Below are 26,247 nucleotides of genomic sequence, written 5' to 3' on the forward strand. Positions count from 1 at the left end.
GAAGGCAGAGAGACAGGTGGCAGCAGGGAAGGAAACTGAGATTTCCTGGGTGTCTACCACACACCAGATGCTGGGCTTACCTCCGCCTGATCAATGGGCCTTCTGCTGGTAACTCCAGTGGTCCTTGCCAGTGACAGAAGAGGCACAGACCACCCCAACAGCTGCATGGGCTGGAACCATTATCTGGCTCTGCCCCTCCCAGAACACAAGCTACAGAGCACTGCTAAGTGCCAGATGCCCGCATGGAAGGGCAGGTAAAGCATGGAAGGGCAGGTAAAGCATAAAGCACACCGCCTGGAAAGGAAAACCAAACAGGCTGCCAGACAGTGGCCCTGGGTGATCTGGAGGAAGTGGGCAAAGCACAACGGTGCCCTCAATTCTGCCACTAAACGTGAGTGGCTCCTCCGTCGTGCCAAGTCCTGCTCTGGGTGCAGGGGACTCGGCCATGACAGAAACAAAATCCCTGCCCTTGAAGGGCTCACCGTCCAGCCAGGAAACCAGGCTTCGAGGACACTGTTACAGCATGAAGCAAAAGAAGTTTTGGTGGAGATGTCGGTGCACCTGGGTGGCTCAGTCGGTTGAGCGTCTGCCTCCGGCGCAGGTCATGATCCCAGGGTCCTGGGATGGAGCCCTGCATGGGCTCCCTGCCTGCTTCTCCCTCTCCTCTGCTTGCGCTCTCTCTCTCTCCCTCTGTCAAATACATAAGTAAAATCTTTAAAACACCACCACCAACAACAACCACAAAAAACGATGTGCCAAGTGAGCAAAAGCCCCAGCCCTAGCACGCCGCTAATGTCCCCACCCTTTCCTCCTCCTCGGCTTCCTTCCTCTGGTAAGAACATTTTAATAGCTGGTTGTTACGAATCAAGTGTTTGTGTCCCCCACCAAGTGTATATGTTGAAGCCCTACCCCCAACAGGACTATACTTGGAGATAAAGTCTTCTAAGGACCAGCGAGGCCTCTAAGAAGTCAAGTTAAAGGGTCATAAGGTAGGGCTCTGATCCTGTATTTTGTTCCCAAAGCCTGAGGAGTCTAGCACGGATTTTGGTACGGAGAGGAGGGGGTGCTGCTCTAAGAAACACCGACACATATGGAGCGCGTGGAGAGAGCTTTGAGGTGTGGCCAGAAAAACCCCTGATTGCCACGAAGGCATGGCTGGTGGAAATAAGGATGTTAAAGGCAGTTCCTGTGAGGCCTCAGATGGAAACGAAGAGCAGGTTATTGGAAACTAGAGGAAAGGTGATCCTTGTCATAAAGAGGCAAAGAATTTGGGTAAATTATGCTCTAGTGGGGCGCCTGGCTGGCTCAGTCAATAGAGCATGTGGCTTTTTTTTTTTCCCCAGATTTCTTTATTTAAGGGGCACCTGGGTGGCTTAGTGGGTTAAGCCTCTGCCTTCGTCTCAGGTCATGATCTCAGGGTCCTGGGATCGAGCCCCACATTGGGCTCTGCTCGGCGGGGAGCCTGCTTCCTCCTCTCCCTCTGCCTACTTGTGATCTCTGTCTGTCAAATAAATAAATAAAATCTTCAGGAAAAAAAAAGATTATTTTAGAGAGAAGGGGAGAAGGGCAGAAGGTGAGGGAGAGCGTCTCAAGCAGACTCGGTGCTGAGCACAAGCCTGTTGCAGGGCTCAAGCCCTTGACCCTGAGATCTATGACCTGAGCTGAAACCAAGAGTCAGATGCCCAACTGACTATGCCACCCAGGTGCCTTGAGCGTGTGACTCTGGATCTTGGGGTCCTGAGTTCGAGCCCTATGTTGGGTGTAAAGATTATAAATAAATAAACTTTTTTTTAGATTATAAATAAATAAACTTAAAAATTAATTAATTGTGTTCCATTTCTTTGTGAGAGGTAGAATTTGCATGCAATGAAAGTGGTTATTTAGCAGAGGAGATTGCTTTCTTTCTTTCTTTCTTTCAGATTTTATTTATTCATTTGAGAAAGACAGAGAGAGAGAGCACAAATAGGCAGAGCAGTAGGCAGCAGGAGAGGGAGAAGCAGGCTCTCTGCTGAGCAAGGAGCCCGATGTAGGGCTCGATCCCAGGACCCTAGAATCACACTTGAGCCAAAAGCAGGCACTTAACCAACAGAGCCACCCAGGAGCCCCAATTTCTTTCTTTCTTTCTTTTTTTTAAGAGATTTTATTTATTTTATTTGACACACACACACACACACACACACACACACACACGGAGTGAGCACAAATGGGGGTAGAGGCAGAGGGAGAGAGAGCATCTCAAGCAGATTCCACATTGAGCACAGAGCCTAACAGGGCTCAACACAGGACTCCATCCCATAACCTCGGGATCGTGGCCTGAGCCAAAACCAAGAGTCAGATGCTCAACCAACCGAGCTAGCCAGGTGCCCCTAAGCAGAGGAGATTCCTAAGCAAAGCATGGAAGGTGTGGCATGGGGCTTCCTTACCGCTTATAGTAAAATTTGAGAGAAAAGAGATGAAGAAGAAATTGTTAAACAAAAGGAACCAGAAGATAAAGAACTGGAAAATTCTCAGCCTATCCCTATTGCACAAATATGAGGAAGCGTGTCCTGAAGGGAACACTAATGATGTGCCTGAGCAACCATTTGATAAGGAGATGAGTGTGGTCATGAAGCACATATCAAATTAGCTATCAGATGGGATTACACTAGCAGAAACACTACCAGTTAGAACCAAAGGGGACAAAGAAGACTGGATGACGGAATGTGGGGAAAGCTGCTGGACTTCTCAAATGCTACAGGACTGGACCATAAAGCTATTTGGAGGCAAACATGCTTTATCCTTCAAGAAAAGGAAAGTTTAACCCTGCGTCACAAATCATCAGAACTGCCTTGGTGGGGGTCACTGATTCCTTTTCAGAGCTGGGGGAGCGGGGTGACTGATTGGCACAGATGTGGGGGCTGTGCTGCACCCTGGTGGGCCAGCAAGGAAGAACAGCAGGTCCAAGAAGAGGATTCTCAAGACTTTAAATCAAATGGAATTCGCCCCATTGCATTTCACCTCTCTCGTCTTTCTGACTGCTCTTTTTTGGAATGGGAATGAGTATCTATCCTATGCCTGTCCCACCATTGCTTTTTGGGGAGCACATAACCTGTCTGGTTTCACAGGTTCACAGCGGTAGAGGAATTTACTCTGGATGAATCTGCCTCCAGTCTCGCCCAGACCTGATTTAGATATTTAGATGAGACTTAGGACCTTAGATTTTCGAGTTGATGCTGGAATGAGTTAAGACCTTGGGGGCTGTGGGGATGGAATGAATGCATTTTGCATATGATAAAAACATGAATTTGGGAGGGCAAGGGGCAGAATTTATACACTGAATGTTTGTGTTGAAACCCTAACCCCATTATGACTGTTTGGAAATAGGGCTTCTAAGGAGATAATTAAGGTTAAATGAGGTTATAGGGTGCGGCCAGAGACACCGGAGAGCTCTCCCTCTCTGCATACCCGGGGAGGAAAGGTCAGAGGAGGCCACAAAGAGAAGGCAGTCATCTATCTGCAAGCCAGGAAGGGTTCCCATTAGAAACTGAATCTGCCAGCACCTTAATCCCGGCCTCCTGGCTTCCTGAACTGTGAGAAAATAAATTTCTGTTGTGTAAGCCACTCAGTCTACAGTATTTTTTTTTTAAGATTTTATTTATTTATTTGACAGACACAGATCACAAGTAGGCAGAGAGGCAGGCGGGGGAGGGGGGCTGGGGGGGAAGCAGGCTCCCTGCTGAGCAGAGATTCCTGATGTGAGGCTCAATCCATCCCAGGACCCTGAGATCATGACCTGAGCTGAGCTGGAGGCAGAGGCTTTAAACCACTGAGCCACCCAGGCACCCCAGACTTTGGTATTTCTTACAGCACCTCCAGCTGACTGAGACAGTGGTTCTAAGAGCATTTGTTTTCAGCTGAAGAGGGAGACAGCTCTTTGAGGATGAGGATGGGGTGGGGCAATGCTTGGTCAGGGCACACGGTGGAAGAGCAAGAAGCACATAAATCAAACAAATCTCATCTCTTTTTAAAGAAAAAAACGCAAGGAAAAGGAAGGAAGGAGAGAAAGAGGGAATGAAGGAAGGGAAAAAAATCCAAGGAGAAAACAGGCCTGAGGTTCCAGGATCGCACCACCAGGCGGGGCAGTCCCCTCTCCCCTACTCTAGGTCCATGTTCTTATAATTTGGGAATTTCAAGCTGGGCTTACCTCAAAGGGCTCTTCCCAGAAACAGCCATGAATTAAGGGACCACCAGGAAACAATTCCCTCAGCGTGGCAGCACAGTATGTGACCTTACACCCAGGTTCACAAGCGAGTTCAAATCCAAGCCCTGTTCCTTATTAACTATACAAGTTGCTTGATTTGTGTTTCACTTCCCTCATCTCTAAAACAAGGACAGTAGTTCCTCCTCCTCCTTCTTCACCTTCTTCTTCTTCTTCTTTTTTTTTTTTTTTTTTTTTTTTGGTAAGATTTTATTTATTTATGTGATAGAGAGCGAGAGTGGGCCTGAGCACGTGAATGTCGGAAGAGCAGAGGGAGAAGCAGACTCCGCACTGAGTGAAGATTCCCAACTCGGGGCTTGATCCCACCACCCCGAGATCATGACCCCAGCCGCAATCAAGAGTCCTGCGTCTAACCGACTGCGCCATCCAGGCGTCCCAAGGATGCTAACACCCTTTATAGATTGTTTTTGTTTTTGTTTTTTGCTAAGATGCAATGAGATGTCAGGCACGGAATAATCATTTAATATCAACCATGGCTACTGTATGATCATTACGATTACTTAAAAAGAGGGGCAAAGAACCTAAGCGGGAAATGCACAGGAGCTAAATGAATCGTGAAGGAATGACACTCGAACGCACTGATACAACATGGGCTAAACAACACGACGCCGCCTCGCACCTCTGAGGCTACCGTGGGAGGAGAGCCCGGTGGACGCTGGCGGAGGAAGCAAGTACACCTGGCAAGTACACCGAGAGCGCCGCCTGGCAGCACCTCCGTGAAGCAGTGTGGCAACACCCAGCAACAAGAGCAAGGCACCCAGTTGCCCTTCCCCCTTCCCCGCCCAGCCCCCCAGACAGTTCCCTTCCCAGGTGAACCTGCACGGGCCTCAGCCAATCAAAATGGCCCTTTTACTTGCGGGTGATTGGGTTAGGCATGGACACGTGACGCCATCCTGCCCAATGAGAGAGGAGGGGAAGTCAGCCAGGGGTTTTCTGGGAAGGGTTTTCTTCACACTCAAAATGGAGCCGAGGTTTCCTTTCGTGCAGCTTCAGGACAGCGTGTAGTGCGACGCACGCACTGGGGAGGGCGGCAGAGAGAGACCGAAGCTGTTGAGTGACCTGTCCGACCCCCAAATCAGCAGATTTGGAACTGCTCTGCCTCACTTATCACGTGAGATTATAATACTCTCGTTCTGAGGGAGGAATTCTGTTACTTGCAGCCCAAAGCCTCCTCCACGATAAAGTGCCCTGTCCTCTGACCCAGAAACTTCCAAGAATTTATCCTATTAAAACCCTCGTACAAGCAGTTATGTTTGTACAGGAATTTTTTTTTTTTTTTTTTAAACCAGAGGGAGCTTGAACGTCCACCAGCAGAGAATTAATCCACTGAGCTATAGTACGCCCTACCATGGAACACAATGCAGCTATTGAATCTATTTTATGCCTCGTCATGGTGATGCCAACATTCATGGTCGAGGAAGAAAAAAAGCAGCAGATTCCAGAACATTCTGTGTTGTATGATCACATCTGTGTGCAATGTGTGTTTACATCAAGAGGACGTTTGAAAGACAGTCTCCAATTTAACTGGTTCCCTCTGGCAACTGGGATCTGCCAAGCGGCAGCAGGACACAGAACACTTTCAGCACGATTTGGATTTTTTGCACAGAGCAAGTGGTAACCTTATAATCTAAAATACAAAATGAGATGGCTGACTTGAGGCCAACCTGGTAGGCCTCAGAGGCCAAGTGGAGCCTTGAAACCAGGAGTCTGGTTTCAAACCCAGTGTTTTTAGTTCTGCCCAAGTGTCCATGGGCTGTTCTTCTCAGGAGAAAGACCAAACCATTGACCTGAAAACCATGAAGGAACCATACTTATTCTTTTTCTCACTTTTTTTTTTTCCTTTAAAGACTTTATTTAGGGGCGCCTGGGTGGCTCAGTGGGTTAAGCCACTGCCTTAGGCTCAGGTCATGATCTCAGGGTCCTGGAATCGAGTCCCGCATCAGGCTCTCTGCTCAGCAGGGAGCCTGCTTCCATCTCTCTCTCTCTCTCTCTGCCTGCCTCTCCATCTACTTGTGATCTCTCTCTATCAAATAAATAAATAAAATCTTAAAAAAAAAAAGGAATCAGAGTTTAAAAAAAAAAGACTTTATTTATTTGAGAGAGAGAATGTGAGCGAACATGCAAGGGGGAAGGTCGGAGGGAGAAGCAAACTCCGCGCTCAGCAGGGAGCCTGATGTGGGACTCAATCTGAGGACTCCAGGATCATGGCCTGAGCTGAAGGCAGTTGCTCAACCAACTGAGCCACCCACGTGCCCTTATTTCCCTCACTTTTGAGAACAGTTTGGTGATCACAGAATTTCAGAGATTCAGATCTTCATTAGACCAGCCTCTTCAAAATCTCAAAGCCTCGGCCCTGTCCTTGGTGCAGAGCAAGTGCTCCATAAATGGTGGTAAAAGAAATGGATCAATGGGGGCGCCTGGGTGGCTCAGTGGGTTAAGCCGCTGCCTTCAGCTCAGGTCATGATCTCAGGGTCCTGGGATCAAGTCCCACGTCAGGCTCTCTGCTCAGCAGGGAGCCTGCTTCTCTCTCTCTGCCAGCCTCTCTACCTACCTGTGATCTCTCTCTGTCAAATAAATAAATAAAATCTTTAAAAAAAAAAAAAAGATCAATGAATCAATTCATCCAACCCAGGCATTATATAGATAAGAACGAATAAGTTGAATAAATTAAAAAAACGAACATTGAAATAACTAAGTAATAACATTTGCTGAGGGGTTACCAAGTGCTAGGAGCTAGCATGGTATCTCTCTCTCTCTTTTTGGCATGTCATGATCTCTTTATACATAGTACCTTCCAGCACACCCTGTGAGATAGTCTATCATTCTCATTTTTTGGAAGAGAAAAGAGGCACAAAGAAGTTCTGTGATTTCCCCAAGGTCACACAGCTGGCATGTACATGGTAGAGCTGGTACTTAAATCCCAGCAACCTGGCCCTGGGGCCACACACATCACCATCTCTGTTGCCCATTAAGCAATCAGACGCAGCCCTAGGATCCCTCAACCTGTCATCATGCTCAAGTCTGCCCCACCCCCCAAAATTCTCTCTCCTGATTCTCAATCCCCTTCTGAATAATGCACAACCTCTCCTCCTTTTCTTGGTCATGTTTTGTGGAACAGTAATTTATATTGTCTTTACATCCTCACGTCCCACTCCACTCCCCAAATCCCAGCAACCCCCCTTTCACTCTACCAAAGGTGCTTGCCAAGTTTCCTCCCCATCCCAAGGACCTCCTTCCTGGTTGCTGAGTCCAGTAAAGGGACAGTTTGTCACGCACCTTTTCCGGGACTCTTGCCAGTAACTGCCAGGTCCTTCTCACACCTCTCTAATCTGTCCCATTCTGTCTGTTAGGGGCTCCTCTTCCTCTGCCCAGGTCTCAACACCAGTGTGTCCGAGCTTCCACTTAAGGGACAGTGCTCCCGCTCTCCTCAGATGAGCTTTTACATTTCATGACCTCACGAGTCATGTCGATGACTCACAAATCAGTTCTTCCCGCCAGGCTCACCCCCTCCCCAATATTTCAGAATCACATCTCTTAAACTCTGAGCGGTGCTACCTAGATGTCCAACACCCAGGCTGCTTAGGACCTCCATGCTTTTCCAAATCCCTGGCCCTCTACCTGGAATGCCCTCTCCCCACTGGCATGCCCTCTCCCCACACACATGCACCTAGCCAACTCCTATTCATCCATTAAGACCCAGCTCTGATGCCTCCGTGCCCAGAAAGTCCTCCCTGGTGCCCATCCCAGTTTGGTGCTCCTCCAACTTACTGTATTCCAAACTTAACTCAGCAGCATTTCCCCTGCTTCTACTCCTCCTCCATTTCCCCCAAACTGCAGTCATGGCTCCAACTGCCATCCTGTTCTCTGTCCCCAGTTCCTTCCACAATTACCTCTAAAACAGTTCACTCTGCAGCTCCTCCCACCATCTCCATGACCACGGCTCTCAGGCCCTCAGCATCCCCTGCCAACCGCCTCCCAACAAGCCCCCTCTAATCTGCTGCCATTTGGTGGTCGGAAGTATTTGTCCAACACATATGTCAATGTCACTCCCCTGCTCAAAACCCTTCCGGGTGCACACATGCGCACACACAGATGAATGCAGCTGTTTTCATTTCTCTTTTTAAAAGGTGAAAAATGAATAAGCTCTACAGGCTCGTAATGTACCAATACCAACTTTCTGGTTTTGAAAATGTGAACCATTTTGTTAATGTAAACGTATATACCGTCATCATGCGAAGTTGGGTGAAGAGAACCCTTTGTACTATTTTTGCTACTTCCTGTGGATAAAAGTTGAAAAACAAACAAAACCTTCATGTCACCCACGACCAGAAGGACAAAGGCCAAGCTGCTCATCTCAGGCACACAGCCCTGTAGGGAGTGCCTGGCCTCCTCTCCAGCCCCATGGCTGGCCTGGAAGGTTTCACTCTGACAGTGTCAGACCCAAGCTGCCCGCTCTGTTTGGAGCAGCCCCCGCACCCACTGCTTTCTTCCCACCCTGGCTAGGGCCCGGTGCTTCTTTAAAGCCCAGCTGAGGTGGCTTCTCTAGCAGGAAGACTCTTTCCCCAACCCCCACCCTAACACAGCTCCCAAAGCTCACCACAACCATTGCACTCACCCTAGGTAAGCGACAGCGTGTGCTTCCGTCCTTATCTCTCCCTAAACTAGGAGCTTCGTGAAGGCAGGAGCTACATCTGATTTGTCTCTGGGCAGCGCACAAGAGCAGTGAAGATGCGGATTTCAGTCCTTGATTAAGCTTTTTCTCCTACCAGGTATTGTTTGAGGAGCTTTAAATATAATACGTAATTCTCTGGGCCCCTCGGTGGTGCAGTCAGTTAAGCGTCTGACTCTTGGTTTCGGCTCGAGTCATGATCTCAGGATTGTGAGATCGAACCCTGAAGCAGGCTCTGCGCTCGGCAGGAGTCTGCTAACATCTCCCTCTCCCTCTGCTCCTCCCCACGCTCTCTTTCTCTCTCAAATAAATAAATCTTCTTAAAAAAATCTCACTACACCCCGTAAAAAAGTGCTATTATCATCCCCACTTTACAGATGAGGAGACCAAGGCACAAGGAGGTGAACGAACCTCCAAGGGCCACACAGGTTGTAAGTGACAGAGCGGGGACTTGAGCCGTGGCAGCTGGGCTCTGGAGCCCACACACTCTTACCTCCCAACTCCAAGGTGCTTCCTCCCCCATCCCCGTGGGCTGCCTCCAGCTTCACCCCACACTCCACCTGCCTGGCTCTCACCTACCGCAGGTTTCATGGAAAGGGAGCAGTCAGTGCAGACTAAAGACTTGCCACATGCCGCATGAACGCACCTGAGGTGACGTCATCTCCAAAGATGCCTGACGCCTCCAGACTCAACAGGTGCTCAACAGCTTCCTCAAAGACCAGCAAAGCTTCCATTTCACCGTCCTCGACCTCACTAGTCAGAATTCCAGGTCAGCATCTATCCCTACAAGGCATGGTGCACCCTGTTTGCCCACCTGAGGACCCTCGGCTCTAAAGAGGTAGAGGACGGGTTTGGGCTCACTTCTAGAGATTTTGTGTTGGGTGTCATGCACCTTTTATGACAAGGGATTTGAACCTGGGGCCCACAGCGAGTATTCAGGGGTCATGAACTTGAATGGGAAAAAAAAAAAATGTACACGTTCTTTTCACTAACCCTACGTGGTATATAGCATTTCCCTCAACTCCAAAGGTAGGCAGTACGCCGCAGTAGTATTGTGCTAGAAATCACAGCTCTTTCCCTGTCATATTTCAGCTGCTGCAGGCACAACAAAATATTGTTCACGCTCACCCCAGCTTCAAAATTATGGGGCTTCCATCAGACTCACTCACTGCCAGATCTTGTTGTACGGTGCACTGATAAAAGAGCCCAGCCACAGTTCAGTATTGTTTCTTTTGCAATCCTGTGTATTTTACTTTATGCATTTTTTTAAAGATTTTATTTATTTATTTGACAGAGAGAAATCACAAGTAGTCAGAGAGGCAGGCAGAGAGAGAGAGAGAGAGAGGAGGAAGCAGGCTCCCTGCTGAGCAGAGAGCCCCATGCGGGACTCAATCCCAGGACCCTGAGATCATGACCTGAGCCGAAGGCAGCAGCTTAACCCACTGAGTCACCCAGGCGCCCTACTTTATGCATTTAAAAACGGGATTCTGGGGATGCCTGGGTGGCTCAGTCGGTTGAGCAGCTGCCTTCAGCTCAGGCCATGATCCCAGTGTCCTGTGATCGAGTCCCACATCAGGCTCCTTGCTTGGCAGGGAGCCTGCTTCTCCCTCTGCCTCTGCCCGCCACTCTGTCTGCCTGTGCTCACTCTCGTTCCTCTCTCTCTGACAAATAAATGAAATCTTAAAAATAAATAAATAAATAAATAAATAAAAACGGGATTCTAGGGTGCTTGGGTGGCTCAGTCGGGGAAGCATCCAACTCTTGATTTTGGCTCAGGTCCTGATCTCAGCGTCCAGGGATTGAGCCCTGCCCCATGCATGCAGTGGCAGGCTCTGCGCTTAGTGGGGAGTCTGTTTCTAGCTCTAACCCTCCCCCCTACTCATGTTCTCTCTCTCTCAAAGAAATAAGTAAAATCTTTTAAATAAATAAATAAATTTTATATAATAATAAACAGCATTATTTTAATATACATATGTACATCATAAATATAAACATAATCATAATAAATAATAGTATTTTATATTATAATACTATATAATAAAATCATAAATAATAATATTTAAATAAGTAATAATAAACACAGTCTCCTGAGAGGCTGTTCCTGGGCTCCCCAGGCTGCCCACCAGGTCCATGGTACAGAGGCGACTTGGAACCCTGCCTAGCTCTACCATCATCTCAAAGGCAGGTGCTAGTATCCCCACCTTCCACAGAAAAGCTAGGCTTGAAAAAACTAAAGTCTTAAACAGAAGTGAGGCTTGGCGGGGGCGGGGGCGGGGGGAGGGGGAGGCTCTAACCTGCCCAGGGCCACCCAGCAGCTGAGGAAGCTAGCTGGAGGCACTAGGGCCACCGCTGGCTCCGCCAGAAACCACCTGTCAAGGAATGAACGGGAGACATGGCCCACTCACAAGGCCTCAGCAACTTGCAGTTTGTTTTCTTTGTGTTACCCTGAACAGAAACCAAAGTTCAGGAAACGTCCCTCCGGCCTCCGCTCTCGGACCAAACCAAGAGTCAACCAAGGTGGCAGAGCAGAACCCTCCCGTCTGCAGCGCTCTGGTTACAAAAGGCTTTGACTTTCTCGCCTTCTGCTCACAACTTAGGGGCTACACTGCACGGGAACGGTTCAAACCCACAACTCTGTCTCCAAGGGTCTGGGAGACCTGGTTCCAATCCCAGCACAGCCCCCTTCCCCCAGCTTTGAGGGCACCTCTCTGAGCCTCTGTTTTGTCATTTGGGAGGTGCAGCTAATGATACCCAACTTGCAAGACAATTTTGCAAATTTACATACGGCACCCCTAACACCCATACTCAGGAGGAAATCAGAAGACTGCATTTCTCCTGCACCCATACAGTTAGAGAGCACCTGGCAACTTACAAAATTACTCTGTAAGTGCTTTTTGATCAGTCAACACCAAGTGCTTTGCAGTTTCTTTTTTCTTAAGTTTTTATTTGGCAGACAGAGATCACAAGCAGGCAGAGCGGCTGGCAGAGAGGGGGGCAGAGAAGGGGGTGGGGAAGCAGGCTCCCTGCTGAGGGGAGAGCCCTATGTGGGGCTCGATCCCAGGACCCTGGGATCATGACCTGAGCTAAAGGCAGAGGCTTTAACCCACTGAGCCACCCAGGCGCCCCTGATTTGCAGTTTCTATCTATCTAGGCCACTCTTTTTTTGGCAAGGGCTGTTCGGGACCACCCTGCTACTATTACTCATTTACTCAACAAATAACCACAGAGCACCTTTATGTGCCAGACGCTGGGGGAGTGAGGTTAAGAAAGTCCCTGACCTCATGGAACACGAGGTCCAGGCATGGCAAGACAAATAAACAGGCTCATGTTCAATGCACAAGACAAGTAAAGCTACAGAGAAGAGTTAGAGGAGCAAACTGAAAATTGGAAATGTGGCGGGGAGGGATGGCCTTTCAGGGAATCAGCATTCAAGAGAAACAAGAAGGAGCTAGGCATAGGAACAGAGAAGGCAGGTGAGCGCATACCAGCAGAGGGTCCAGCAAAGGTAATGGCCCTAAGGTGGGAAAAGCTCGGAATGTTCGAGAAAAAGACAGAAGGCCAGTGTCACCACACCGCTAGAGTGAGGGCAAGCCAAGTAGGAAGCAAGTTTCAGGAGGACGAGTAAGGCTCATTAGAAAGCTCTGTGCAGGCCAGACTGGGGAGCCAGCACTGCGTTCCGTGTGTGTCAGGAAGCCACTGGAATCTTTTTAACAGAGGACTGACAAGGTCCCATTTAAATCTTGAGAAGATCCGTCAGGCTGCTGCATTGAGGACAGATGAAAAGAGGGGAAGCTGGAAAATGAGTGAGCAGTCTCCTGCAGTGGTCTGGGCCTAGATCAAGGTAGGCAGTGGAGAAGATTCTGGAGGTTATGGCCACCACAACCATGCTATCACACTATTGGTCTTTAGAGTTTTCAAATTCTCTTCATTTGAGTCTCACAGCACACCCAGGGAAGATGGGACTGAATTGGTCAGGCCATTTCACAGAACAAGAGACTGAGTGCCTGGGTGGCTCAGTGGGTTAAGCCTCTGCCTTCAGCTCAGGTCATGATCTCCGGGTCCTGGGATCAAGCCCCACATTGGGCCTCTGCTCAGTAGGAAGCCTGCTTCCCTCATCCACCCCACCCCCTGCTAGCCTCTCTACCTACTTGTGATCTCTTTCTCGCTGTCAAATAAGTAAATAAAATCTTAAAAAAGAGAGAGAGAGAGAGGGAGGGAGGCCAAGAGTGACAATATGATTATGTCCCAGAATGCGTAGCTAGAATGTGCTGGAGCTGGGAATGAAAATCAGGACTTTGGACTCCCTGCCCTAAGTTCCTGTGCCGCAGGCCATGACACGGATGCCCAGAGAACAAGGGCACAGGTGAACCTCTGTAAACCCCGGAAGGGTCACATCCTCAACCTCCCCCACAGCCCTCACAGCAAGTGATTACTGGATGTTCGCTGGCTGACCCCAGCACTTCGGAAGACATGGCTCTCGGTCCCAGGGAATGTGACACCCTGTTCCCTTTCCAAGTCACCGTGTGGACAGGGTAGGAAGAGCTGGAGAGCGGGTGACCCCATCCAATCATCGAGATTTCTGGATAGATAAGAGCTTCGTGGAGACTAAAAGAACTTGTGAGGCGCCCGGCTGGCTCAGTCGGGAGGGCATACAACCCTTGTTCTCAGAGTAGCAAGTTTGAGCCCCACATTGGGCATAGAGATGACGAAGTAAATAAACAAAATACCTTGAAGGCACTTCTCTTGCAGCATGGGCTGGGGCTGGGGAGTGCCTGGCTCCCTCTGACCCTCCGTGTCCCAGCTCCACCACAGCCCGGTGATCTTGGACCCAGCCTTCTCATCTGCAAAATGGGGCAGCTAAAACGTGCTCCTGCCTCAAAGCATTGTTGAGCGGATTCAGTAAGAGAAGGCCCAGGAAGCGCCAAGCACAGGGCTGGCACACAGCAGCCTTAAGCATGTCGTGGCCGGTGTCCCTAAGTGCCACTGCTGCCATCAAGCGCTGAGTGGGGGCCAGGGCCCCGCGGCTGAACTGAAGTCGGCCCCAGCTGGGTTCTGAAGGCAGCAGTGGCCCCCGCGGCCTGACGGGGGGACCCGCAGAAGCCATCAGGGCGCTAGCCGAGAAACAGACTTCCTGGGGAAATAAATAAGGCAGGAAGGAGCCCCGGAGCTGGTGATGACAGAGAAAGGAAAGCCAGCCGGTTTTCTACGGGCCATTAAATGTGATGAAAGGAGCTGGCTCCTGTGGAGGCTCCTGGGAGCTGACACGGAGCCGTCACTCCATCAGCCCAGGCTGAGGCTCCGGCTTCAGCTGGCAGCCAGACTTCCTCCTCAGGGGACACTTCCACCTCTGCCATCTGAGGTTACCACCACCCGCCCCGTCCCTCTCCGTCCCTGGGCCCACGCAGAGCAACTCAAGCGCCAGGCTGCCCCGGTCTGCTCTCCGGCTCTGCCGCTCAACCTCCCTGGCCAGTTTCTTTATCTGTAAAATGGGGACAATCACAGTGCTTCCCTGTAGGGCTGCTGTAAAGATTAAGGAAGCTCATCTAGGAAAAAGCACTCACACACAATAGGGCCAGACTAGAGGAAATCCTGGCTTGGGCAACAGCTATATGATTACAAAATTAAACCCCCCCCCCATGTGTAGTTCCTCTCCTCTGACTGTCCTGCCCCGATCCCTGGGCACTGGGTTTCTCCCCACAGGTGACCATCACACACCATCCAACCTCAGGGCTCGTTTTCAGAAAGGGAAATTGAGGCCCAGAGAGCCCACGGGCCCTCCTCAGAATGCCTTCTCTGGCCTTTCTGAACCACCTCCCAAGGGTCCAAATGGCACTTCTTCTAGAAAGACCTTCCATCTAGGGCAAAAAAAAAAAAAAAAAACCAACCCCTTCCTCCTCTACACTGGGGCATAACTCAGTATGACAGCACTGTTGGCTGAATGTATCCTCCTCCCCCCTCCACTAGGGCCTGGGGCACAGAGGGTGAATCAGACCCAGTGTCTGCCCTTGGGAAGCTCAGGTTAATCACCCATATCTTTCTCCTTTCCAAACCACAAGCTCGGCACCCGCAAGCACTGAGGAAGTGAACTTAGACTCCGCACTCAGAGCCCAGTCCTCCTTTCTCCACCATTCTGCCTTCTCCAGGCATGCTTCCAGAAATCTTCTAAGTACTTTCGCTGGGCCAGCCCCATGAGGCCCCAGGATAGAAGGGAGGTTCAGTAAGACTCCCCCGCCTCAGGGAGCCTGCTGGTCTTTGGGCTTAAGCCCCCACCCCCATTGTGTTTGGCGAATCCGCCTGTCCTGGTCTCTGTTCTTTGTCTACACATTTGAATGTAGGCAAGCCAATTCTGATACCAATCCCGTAGCACATACTCAACAGTCACATAAGCCTGGGTTCCGATCCAGCTGGCTGACACCCGGCCAGGCACATGAATCCCGTGTTCCTCAGTTTTTCCATCTGTGAAATGGAGACATAAATGCCCACCCCCCTCATGGAACCACTGTAAGAGTCAGACTACCCGCCAACCTCCCAGCACAGAAGCAACTGGGGTCATCCCAGAAATTCCCTTTCTCTTCTCTCTCCCCAGCCAGACCTCCCCATTCTGTCAAGCTCAAGATCCACTTTCCAGAGGCCCTTCCTCTCTTTTCCAGGTCACCCTGAGAGCTCTCTCTTCTGCTCCCTCCCACTGCATTGACTCCAGTCCTGAGCAGGGCTCGGTCCTCTCGTGGGTTCTGCTCGAGTTGACTTTCTCCTTCCAGCCACAATCTAGGCGACAAACTCAACCCCAAACCTGCCCCACAGCATCTCACCATGTTCACAGAAGGCATTCGAAAACTAATTTGCGAAGGTGGCCTGGGCCCCTGCGAAAGGCTGAAGATTCGGAGTCCGAACACTTAAGTGGGAATCCTAGCTCTGCTATGTGATTTCCAGGGGGACATTCGATTCTAGAAGCCTCAGGTTTCTCATCTGGAAAATGAGGACTGAATAACGTCTACCTGACATGGTTGCTATGGAGCCCAGATGAGCTAGCATATGTGAAAGCCCTTTTGTTATAAACGAAAAAGTTCTATTTAAGGGATTATTATTTTCAGAGTCGCAAATCCAAACCTACTGACTCCTTAACTTTCTTATACCTAGACACTAGCTCATCCCACAGAGCTTCTTAGCCCCCAATAATCCACCCACCCCGCATTCTTCGTTGTCCATCCCAAACAAAAAGCCAACAGCTTAGAATTCACGGCCTCTGTCAAACACAAACCTGGTTCCAGTTCAGGAACCACAAAATCTCTCTCCCATCCTCAGATCTCATCCCTCCTCAAAACAGGTTTCACCTTCCCAGCTTTGCGTACCCCGGGGCCTCCAATCTGCCCCAACAGCATTTTGGACAGACATCATTTCTACCTGACAGTCCAATTTCAGTGGCAAGTCAAAATGGGGAAGGAAGACTCTGGTGGGTGTGGTTGTATGTGGGGAGAGGGGCAGTAGTAGTCTCAGTAGTAGAAGTAAAGATTCCGCTGGAATTTTGTGTCCAACAGTTGCTAAATGTACTATAATTATCCCATTTGTGTGAAAATTCAAGGATCTGCATTCTGCTATTTTCATGGGACTGGATGAATTGCAGATGCTGAGGAAAATGGTAAGAAGTTGGGGTTTAAAGTCTGGTACCCAGACACCAAAGTCTCTGTGAGCAACCCCAGAGAACCCACGAAGCTGCTGTGGGCCCCCAGTCCCCCAGTCCAGGATCAGACCCCTTCTCCAGCCCCAGACTCCCCAGCCCCCCTTTCCCCGCCCCAGCCCCTACTCTTCCCCATTGATGCCATGTTGGCACCAGAGCCATCAGGGGCAGGGGGGACGTTTCTACCTTTTCGTTTTGTTTTGTTTTCCTCCTGGGAAAACTGCTTTGTCTCTGTGCAAGACCCTTAAACCAGGCACCTTATAAATATCTGAGCCAGAGAGATTTTAAAAAGGAAAGGGAGAGGAGGGAGCAGGCCCGGGGCCAGGGCGGGGAAGGGGGGGGATCCTGGAGGGGGGATCCTCTGAGGGCGGGAGGGGGTCGGAGGTCTGGGTCAGTGACTCTGGGGCGACCATCTCCGGGGGGCGCCCCCCAAGCGCTGGAGCTGCACCCCCCTCTCACTCCCCACCACCCCAGTCCCCGCGCGCTCCTGGCACAGCGACCCGCCGCTCAGGCCTCCCAGCCCAGGGATGGATCTCGCGACCGGAAATGCCCCCCTGCCCAGACCGCGCCCCCCTTTCCTGCCGCCCCCTCCCCCCCCCCAACCCCGGCCGGGCCGCAGGCCCCGGATCCCCGGGCTCGCGTGGCCGCCGCAGCCGACAGAGGCGACCCGTCGGCGGCCGCGGTCCTCGGCCCTTGCTGCGGTCCCCTCAACTCTCGGCGCTGCGGGACCAAGGCGCACACAAAAGGAAGGGGCGCGCTGCCAGAAACGCCCCTGCCAGCCCCCTCGACCCCCTTCGCGGGGGCCCGGCAAAGCATCCGCGCACCCCAAAGCTCCGGACGCCGAGGCGGGAGCCCCCCACGCAAGAAAATTCCAAGGCACTCCCCCCCCCACCACCACCCGGAGCTGCAGGGGCGGCCAAATCACCCAGCGGCAGGTGCCCCCGGCCGCACAACTTTGAAACTTTGGGGCAGGGCACGGGGACGGGGTGGGGGAGCCCCAAAAAGGAGGAAATGAGGATTTGGCGGCTCTTTCTTTATTTCTGCAAAATGCACTTTGCGGGTGGCCCCGCGCAGCTCCGGCCTGGCCCGGGCTTCCCCCGCGCCTTCTCCCGGCCCGGCGCGGGCCCCCGGGCGCCCCCGAGCCCTCCCGCGCCCGCCGCGGGGACGCGGTCGGGCCCCGGCCTCTGCCCCGCCGGGCTCGGGCCGCGCGCAGCACTCACCTCGGCCGGGCTGCGCTCCCCGCGGGCCTGCGCCGAGCCCGATAAATGGTATGCTATGACTAGAGGTATGATTACGTTATTATTATTAGTAATAATAAGAGTAAATGCTATTTAATTACGGGCGGCCGCATCGTGCTCCCGGCGCCGCCGCCCCGGCAGCTCGGTCCATGTGGCTCCGGAGCGCTTTACTTTCATTTCCAGCCCCTCGGCCGGCCGCTCGCGGCAGCACCCGCTGGAGGCACCGTCTCCTGCAGCTCTTCCTCCTCGGGTCCTAGAGCGCGGCTGCCCTCGCCTCGCGCCCGGGGTGGGCGGCGCGGGCTGCGCACCTGGGGGCGGGGAAGTCCCCCTGCCCCGTGCAGAGCTCCTGCCTGGAAGCCACCTTTATTTTCTCTCAACGTGGCCTTCCCTTTTAGGGCTTTTTCCTCGGGCGAGTCGTTGCTGGTCCAACTCAGCGCCTCGGCCCTTCCCGGTAGGTGGAGGGGCTCCCGCGTTGCCAGGTGCTTTCACTAAAGCCCCCGCCCCAATCCACGGACGAGGACCAGAGGCTCATCAGAGAAGCATCAGACCCTCAGTCGGCTGGTGTTTTATGTTTGAGATCTTTCCGGAAAGGGTTTGAGGGTACTTAGAAGACCCAGTGGGTAAAGGGAGATGACCCAGAGAGGCGGGCTGTCTGGCCTTCCTCGCCGCCGCCTCCGAGCCGGGCAGGCCCAGGCTGGATTTGAATCCCGAGCTTCTGATTCCAAATACCGTGTCATCCTCGCTGCCACTACCTGCGCCCTTGATTCCAGACGACTCCCACACCCCGGGAGAGTTCTCTCAAATGTCCTTCTTTCCTCCTTTTAATTTCAGACACACACACATGCACTTACATATTCATGCACACATACTTACGTGCGTATGTATGTACATACACGTACACATGTGTGTATTTTAATTACTGAGGATCAACTGTGACCCCAGCAGACTTTATGTTATCTCTTCCCCAAACCTTTGTGCCAGACATCTTAGATGCTGGGGAAATATTGTTAGGACAAAAATTTTTTAAGGTTTAAACTATTTATTTGACAGAGATAGAGAGCACATGCAGGGGGAGCAGCAGGCAGAGAGGGAGGGAGAAGCAGGTGGTCCACTGAGCAGAGAGCCTGACATGGGGCTCCATTCAAGGACCCTGGGATCATGACCTGGCGAAAGACATTTAACTGACAGAGCCACACAGCCGCCCCTGTAGGACAGATTTTTAACATTTAAACACACTGTCCTAAGGGCAAGGAGGGCAAGAACCCGGAGATGTGTCTACTTACTTCCTTCTCACAATGATCCTGAAAGCTTGGTTTTATTTATCTGGGGGTGTAGATATTTATTTATTTGAGAGAGAGAGAGAATGGGTAGGGGTTGGGGCAGAGGGAGAGGGAAAGAAAAGACTCTCTGCTGAGCAAGGAGCCCTAGGCGGGGCTTGTTCTTAGGACCCTGAGATCATGACCTGAGCTGAAATCAAGAGTCAGATGCTGGGGCACCTGGGTGGCTCAGTGGGTTAAAGCCTCTGCCTTCAGCCTGGGTCATGATCCGGGGTCCTGGGACCAAGTCCCACATCTGGCTCTCTGCTCAGCGGGGAGCCTGCTTTCCTCTCCCTCTCTCTCTGCCTATCTCCCTGCCTACTTGTGATCTCTGTCTGCCAAATAAATAAATAAATCTTTTTTTTTTTTTTTTTTTTTCTTATGAAAAGCAGCGTCCAGAGGTCCTTGGACTTACTGCAGAGCAGGATTTGCTGAAAATGAAGATATCTAATCCCCGGCTCTCAAAAGATTCTAATTCAGGGGTGCCTGGGTGGCTCAGTCACTGGGTGTCTGCTTTCAGCTCAGGTTATTATCCCGGGGTCCTGGGATCAAGCCCCACTTCGGGGCTTGTGTGCCTTCTCTCACTGTACCTCTCTCTGTCAAATAAATGAATAAAATACTTTAAAAAAAAAAAACATTCTGATTCAGCATTTCTAACAAGCACCCCTTAGGGATTCTGATATTTCGTGGGAATTCAATCCCTGGGTCACCTGGGATAGACCCAAGATCCTGGGTTAAAGGCAGCTTCCCTGGAGATTTGGGGAAGTTGGGCGCTGGCATTTGGAAGACCAAGCTGGGTGGGAGTCCCAGCTCCCACCTCTTGCGGGCTGGGTGACTGTGGGCAATCTCACATCATCAACTTCCTCACTTGTAAATAAGGATAAGAATATCTGATAAATATACCCCCTGCACAATTTACAGTGAACTGCTCTTGACAATCGATCAGATTAGCCACCACTTGTTACCATCACCCCCGTGTTGTGGAGGAGGATGCTGAGGCCAGCCGGATCCCCACATCTTGCCTCAAATGAACTAGCTGGCCAGGGAAGTAATCCCACCATCGCAAGTGGCCCGTAAAGGAACACATATCCTTTTCCTTTTTTTTTTTTTCCAAAAGATTTTATTTATTTATTTGACAGAGAGAGAGAGAGACAGCGAGAGAGGGAGGGAACACAAGCAGGGGGAGTGGGAGAGGGAGAAGCAGGTTTGAGCAGGGAGCCTGATGTGGAGCTCGATCCCAGGGTCCTGGGATCATGACCTGAGCCCAAGGCAGACACTCAACCCATTGAGCCACCCAGGCAACACCCTTAACTTTATTCTTTTTTTTTTTTTTAAAGATTTTATTTATTTATTTGACAGACAGAGATCACAAGCAGGCAGAACAGCGGGGGTGGGGAGGTGGGAGCAGGCTCCCCTGAGCAGAGAGCCCAATGGGAGGGGCGTGGGGAGGGCTTGATCCCAGGATCCTGGGATCATGACCTGAGCCAAAGGCAGTTGCTTAACCCACTGAGCCACCCAGGTGCCCCCTTAACTTTATTCTTAATGCTTTTTTCATCTATACTATTTTTTAAAAATTCCTGTAAGTATTTATTAAAAAATTATTTCCAGATGCCTGGGTGGTTCAACGGGTTAAGCGACTGCCTTTGGCTCAGGTCATGATCCTGGAGTCCCAGGATTGGGCCCCACATGGGGCTCCCAGGTGAGTGGGAAGTCTGCTTCTCCCTCTGACCTTCTCCCCTCTTACGCTCTCTCTCACTCTCTCTCAAATAAATAAATAAGATCTTAAATAAATAAATTCTTTTGTTCCAGGCACCCTGGAACAAAAAAATTCTTAAAGGAGAAAATAATTTACCAAAAGCATTTGGTATCAGGAAACTCCCCAAAAACATGAGGCCACAATTTAAGCTCCTCCACAGACAACATTCTTTTCTGTCTCACTCACCCTCGGATTCCAAGAGCCAGAACAGTGCCTGGTACAGAGTAAATACTTGATTACTATTTGTGGGGGGAATGAATTATTTTAATTATGGTTATTTATCAAAGTTTAAAAAGGTCATGTAGGGGCACCTGGGTGGCTCAGTGGGCTGAAGCCTCTGCCTACAGCTCAGGTCATGATCCCAGGGTCCTGGGATTGAGCCCCACATCAGGCTCTCTGCTCAGCGGGGAGACTATTCCCCCACCCCCCGCCTCCCTCTCTGCCTACTTGTGATCTCTCTATGTCTGTCAAATAAATAAAAATAAAATCTTAAAAAAATTTTTTTAAAAATTTAAAAGATCATGTATTCTGATGGGGAGCCCTGGGCTTGAACCGGGGGAGAATGTGGTTTGAGTGGTCTTTAACAGAATAATCTGTTAGCAGCAACTTCCCACCAGGGGAGCTGACCCTTGAGGGTGAGGGGGCAGACGACTCTGCAATGCTGGGAAGCCAGGCCCACCACCTTTCTCTCGGAGCCCTAAGCAAGCACCAGGACCCTGAAGGATCTTGGGAATTTCTCTCCACATTCCTCACATGTCCGGCATAATTCAGGCATTTGTCTTTGATCTCACTAAATGGCAAGTCTGCAGACTTAGTAGCTCTTAGAACCAGTATAAATATTGTTATTTATCCCCTTTACAATTAGTAATTAAGTTTGTTTCCAGGCACCACAATGGAATTTAAAACACTCAGTTAAAGTAAACCAAACTAATCAGAGGCAGCCTGCTTTTCTCTTCAGAACATCCTTTAAAAACAAAAGAACAAGAAGCTGCAAAGAGACAGAAAGGTCTCAAACATTCTCCTTTCCCCTTATACCCACCTCACACTCACAGAATGAATTGTTTTGCATGTGTGTTGAAAAGGACCCCAGAGATCTGGCTTCTGCTCTTTTTTATCTTGGGGTACCTGGCTGACTCATTTGGTAGAGCAAGCTACTCTTGATTACTGGGATCATGAGTTCAAGCCCCACGCTGGGCATAGAGCTTACTTAAAACAAACAAAAAGACCTACTGTCTCTTGTCTAAATTACTGTGTAATTTGGGCAGGTCACCTAACCTCTCTGGTCCTCAATTCTTTGAAGTGTTGAAGATAGGCGTGGCCTGAGATGGCTCTGTCCATCTGTCAAAGGCTTTGATTCCATTTACTAGGCACAGCAAACTAGCTCTCAGGTGATACCTTGAAAAGGAGAGAGAGTGAGTTGCAGAAAGAGAAGGGATGACAACTGCGTTGCTTGGAAACACTGATGGCTCTGGACTCCTCTGACACTGTGTACCATTGTGTAACCTCCTTCTCCCAGTCTTCCCATTTTAAAGTGGTTTAAGACAGAATCTAGTTTCAGGAGTAACAGACAGAATCTGGATTGCTAAGGGGGTGATGTTGGGCTGTTTTGGTGATTTTGAGTATAGAACATGAACATGTTCAGACAGAACATTTACTCTCCCCCAGGCTCTCATTACCTCCCAATACCTCTTTAGCCCTTGAAGACTGTTGTTTCCTTTTCTCTCCCTTTCAATTAAGTAGAATGCACACCCCGCGTGAGGCTTGGACTCACTATCCTGAGATCAAGAGTCGCATGCTCTATGGACTGGACCGAGCTAGCCAGGCACCCTGAAGGCCATTGTTTCTGCTAAGAATTCCCTTCCAAACCTGAAAATCTTATGACGCATCAGTTAGGGGAGGGCAGGGAAGATCACCTAAGATGTTCTACCATCTGCCCTCCTGGGAGGTCTCTGTCAGAAGGTCAAGGAAGGCCTCAAAAAGAAAAACTGGAAAAGGGAGGCTGGGGATCACCCCAAGGAAAATCCAGACTGATTTGATCAGTGCTAGCTGTAATCGGCACAGGAATAGCATCAGGCCTAATTGGGAGCATCTCAGCCTTCTCAGATGATGACTCATTTTAAGCAAACATCCAGTGACCCTGACTGGAATCCAGCTCAAATGAGGGAACGTGAAGCACTTACGACAGGTGAATCCCGGAAAAGACACTGCCAAGTTGGGTACAGTACCTGCCCCAAAGCTCTCCCAGGTTGACAAGGACGCTGCCAATAATATTATTAATGTTGTGAAAAAGCTCTCAGAGCTGCAAATCAGCCACTGTGGGGACTTGAAGCTTGCTATAGGGCCTAGAGGAAGGTGACTCATTCTGGACAGAGTGATGTAGAAAAGCTTCCCGGAGGAGATGGTATTTGCCATGGGCCTTATAGGCAGAATAGGAGAGGATGGGTGGAAAGAGGACCCACATCTCAGGAGTGGTGCGAACCAGGGTATAGAGCTTGTTTTCTCATCTCTCTGCTGGAAGGGGTAGCAATGATGCCCGCTTCCTTTGCGGTTGTAAAGATTAAATTAAGTGTGTGTGAAAAGATCTGGCACATAATATATTTAACTTTCAATTGCAGGTAAAGCAAAAATCATGTGCGTGGGCCAAGTTGTGAGAGGTGACTTTGGAGAAGGCTGCATATGTTGATGGTGATTATCTCTGGGTGCTAGAGTTTCTCGGGTAATGTTTACTTTTCTCTTTATCCTGTTCTATGTTGGTTGAAGTATTTATAGCAAACACATGTTATTTATATAATGGATAAAATGTTCTTTGCGAAAAGAAAAAAAGAAAAGCTATTTGTGTTCTGATACCTAAAAAATTAAAACCTAGGGGAAAGTAGCAGAACTGTTCAAAGACCGCCCCCCCCATACCCCCTCACCCAGATTCACTTATTTTGAACATCAGGCCACATGCGCGCGCTCTCTCTACGTATATATACATTTTTTGAACTATTGGTAAGTCAGTTGCTGATACCACACCCCTAATTATTTAAGCATACATTCCCAAGAACAGGGGCAGCCTCTTACATAACCCAGCACAATAATAACAATCAATAAATTTTAAAAAAAGATTTCATTTATTTATTTGAGAGAGTGAGAGAGAGATGAGAGGGGAGAAGGTCAGAGGGAGAAGCAGACTTCCCACAGAGCTGGGAGCCCAATGCGGGGCTCAATCCCAGGACTCTGGGATCACGACCTGATCCGAAGGCAGTGGTGCAACCAACTCCGCCACCCGGGCGCCCAACCATCAATAACTTGAACACTGACACAATGCTATCATCTAATATGCAGTCAGGCTTTGCTAAATTGTCTCCATGTTGGCCTTTAAAGTAATTTCCTCCCCAGTCCAGGATCCAGTCCACGACCCCTGTTTGTGTTTAGTTGTCATGTCTTTTTTAGTCTCCTTAAATCTGCAACAGTTCCTCAGATTTTCTTAGTCTTTCATGACACAGACATTCTTGCAAGAGTACAGAGCGGTTATTCTAACTGAAGCGGAAGAAACTGTAACTCCGTTGGGTTTGGCAGATGTTTCCTCAGGATTAGGTTAATCTTCCGCATTGCTGACTGCACGATCCCATGCGTCCTTCTCAGTGCATCACTTCAGCAGGTGTGCAATGGACGTCAGTTTGTCATGTTACTAATGTTAACGGGCACCATTTAGTTAAGATGGTGTCCCAGGGGGCGCCTGGGCGGCTCAGTGGGTTAAAGCCTCTGCCTTCGGCTCAGGTCAAGATCCCAGGGTTCTGGGATCAAGCCCCGCATTAGGCTCTCTGCTCAGCGGGGAGCCTGTTTCCTCCTCTGCCTCTCTGCCTGCTTGTGATCTCTGTCAAATAAATAAATAAAAAAAAATTTTTTTAAAGATTTTATTTATTTATTTGACAGAGAGAAATCACAAGTAGATGGAGAGGCAGGCAGAGAGAGAGAGGGAAGCAGGCTCCCTGCTGAGCAGACAGCCCGATGTGGGGCTCGATCCCAGGACCCTGAGATCATGACCTGAGCCGAAGGCAGCGGCCTAACCCACTGAGCCACCCAGGCGCCCTAAATAAATAAAATCTTAAAAAAAAAAAAAAAAAAGATGGTGTCCCAGGTTCTCTAACATAGGATAGCCATTTCCCCTTTTTAATTATCAAACAACTTGCGGCTATTTATGTGAAACCCTTCGAATGGCCTTTCATTTCATGGGATTAAAAAGATGAGGCTTTCCTTTGAGGAAACGGATGCGTATTTCTTGCTGAACAGATCCAACAGCTCGCCTTTGGGACTACTAGTCTTTGTCTATAAAGATAGGTGAGCATGAACCTTTCCGGAAAGGCTGAGTCGCGTGGACCGCAAGGCTTGACGGGAATTGTAGTCTCTCTGGGCGCCCGAGGTTACACGCCGCCCTGTGGCCTCCTGGAGAAAGAGCCAGAAGCCGAAAAGGGAGGGCGCAGAGGGAGAGGGCGGTGGCGCGTTGGGACGCGGTGCATCACGGGACTGGTAGTTCGTAGGCGCACTCCTGCCGCGGACACCGCCCCCCGCGCAGGAAAACTTGACTACCATACCCGATAGGCCACGCGCGCGGGGGGAGGGGAAACCCGGCCGGGGCCTCGAACAAATCAAATCGAAGGAAAGAAACTGCCGGCTTTCAAAATCCTCCTCCTCCGCCATCATCCGCCGCCGTGCGGGGAGCAGGTGGTGTCGGAGACGGGAGTGGCGAGAACTGCCGAGAGAGCTGACGGAAGAGTGGGCCGGGCATCGGGACCCGTGGGCTCGGAGGCGGCGACCCCGACCTGACCTGACCCGGACCCTAAATCATTTCCCGCCCCCGCCGGGCGGACGCGCGCGCTCAGGTCGTCCCACGCGACGGCGCCGCCTGTTTACGGTAAGGGTCGGGGTCCCTTTCCTTTCCCCGTCACCTGCCTCGGATGGGGGCGGGGGGCGGCGCGTCCTTGCATCTGGGCGAGGAAGGTGTGGCGCTTCTGTGCGCCTTCTGGGTGTCTTCGCGGCCTTTTCCCCTCCGCTTCCACGGCCAAGCGCGGAGGGGCTGAGAGAGGGGGTGCTGGGGGGGGGGGCACAGGCCCTTTTCCCAGATCGGGGAACTGAGGCTTGGAGAGGGCGTTTGGCGCAGTTGCCAGCAGTGGCGCCTCTTGTTGGCGTCGGTGACAACTGGGGGCGGTGCGCGTCCTCCGGGGATCCCGGATGGGGCTCCCGCGCCTCCCGCCTGTCATTTGAGGCCCGCACACGCGCGTCGCTCCCCTTTCGCCGCATCCCCATAGCCCCACGCCCGCGGAGGGCCTGGCCTGGCGCCGTAGCCCCTGAG

General features: G+C 50.7%; 2 protein-coding genes across 14 annotated transcripts in view; one reads left to right on the top strand and one right to left on the bottom strand.

Annotated features, from left to right (window-relative positions):
- Positions 1-18,508, bottom strand: part of ZC3H7B (zinc finger CCCH-type containing 7B) — a 57,786-nt gene extending 39,278 nt beyond the window's left edge. For 6 of the 13 annotated variants that reach the window (XM_082739973.1, XM_082739970.1, XM_082739968.1 and 3 more), the window contains exon 1: positions 17,823-18,409. Coding sequence is in view for 2 of the 13 variants with exons in the window: in XM_082739965.1 (XP_082596091.1) it covers positions 81-167 (87 nt within the window). In the remaining 11 variants the exon portion in view is untranslated. Of the gene's footprint in view, positions 1-80; positions 770-15,298; positions 15,379-17,822 lie in introns of those variants that run through there. The other 7 variants (XM_082739965.1, XM_082739977.1, XM_082739975.1 and 4 more) reach the window with 6 other exon arrangements.
- Positions 18,509-25,355: 6,847 nt separating this feature from the next.
- Positions 25,356-26,247, top strand: part of RANGAP1 (Ran GTPase activating protein 1) — a 32,122-nt gene continuing 31,230 nt past the window's right edge. The window contains exon 1 of the mRNA XM_082739989.1: positions 25,356-25,809. The gene's annotated coding sequence lies outside the window, so the exon portion shown is untranslated. The remainder of the gene's footprint in view (positions 25,810-26,247) is intronic.

This window comes from Mustela nivalis (assembly GCF_964662115.1).
Source record: "Mustela nivalis genome assembly, chromosome: 7".
Taxonomy (NCBI): Eukaryota; Metazoa; Chordata; class Mammalia; order Carnivora; family Mustelidae; genus Mustela; species Mustela nivalis.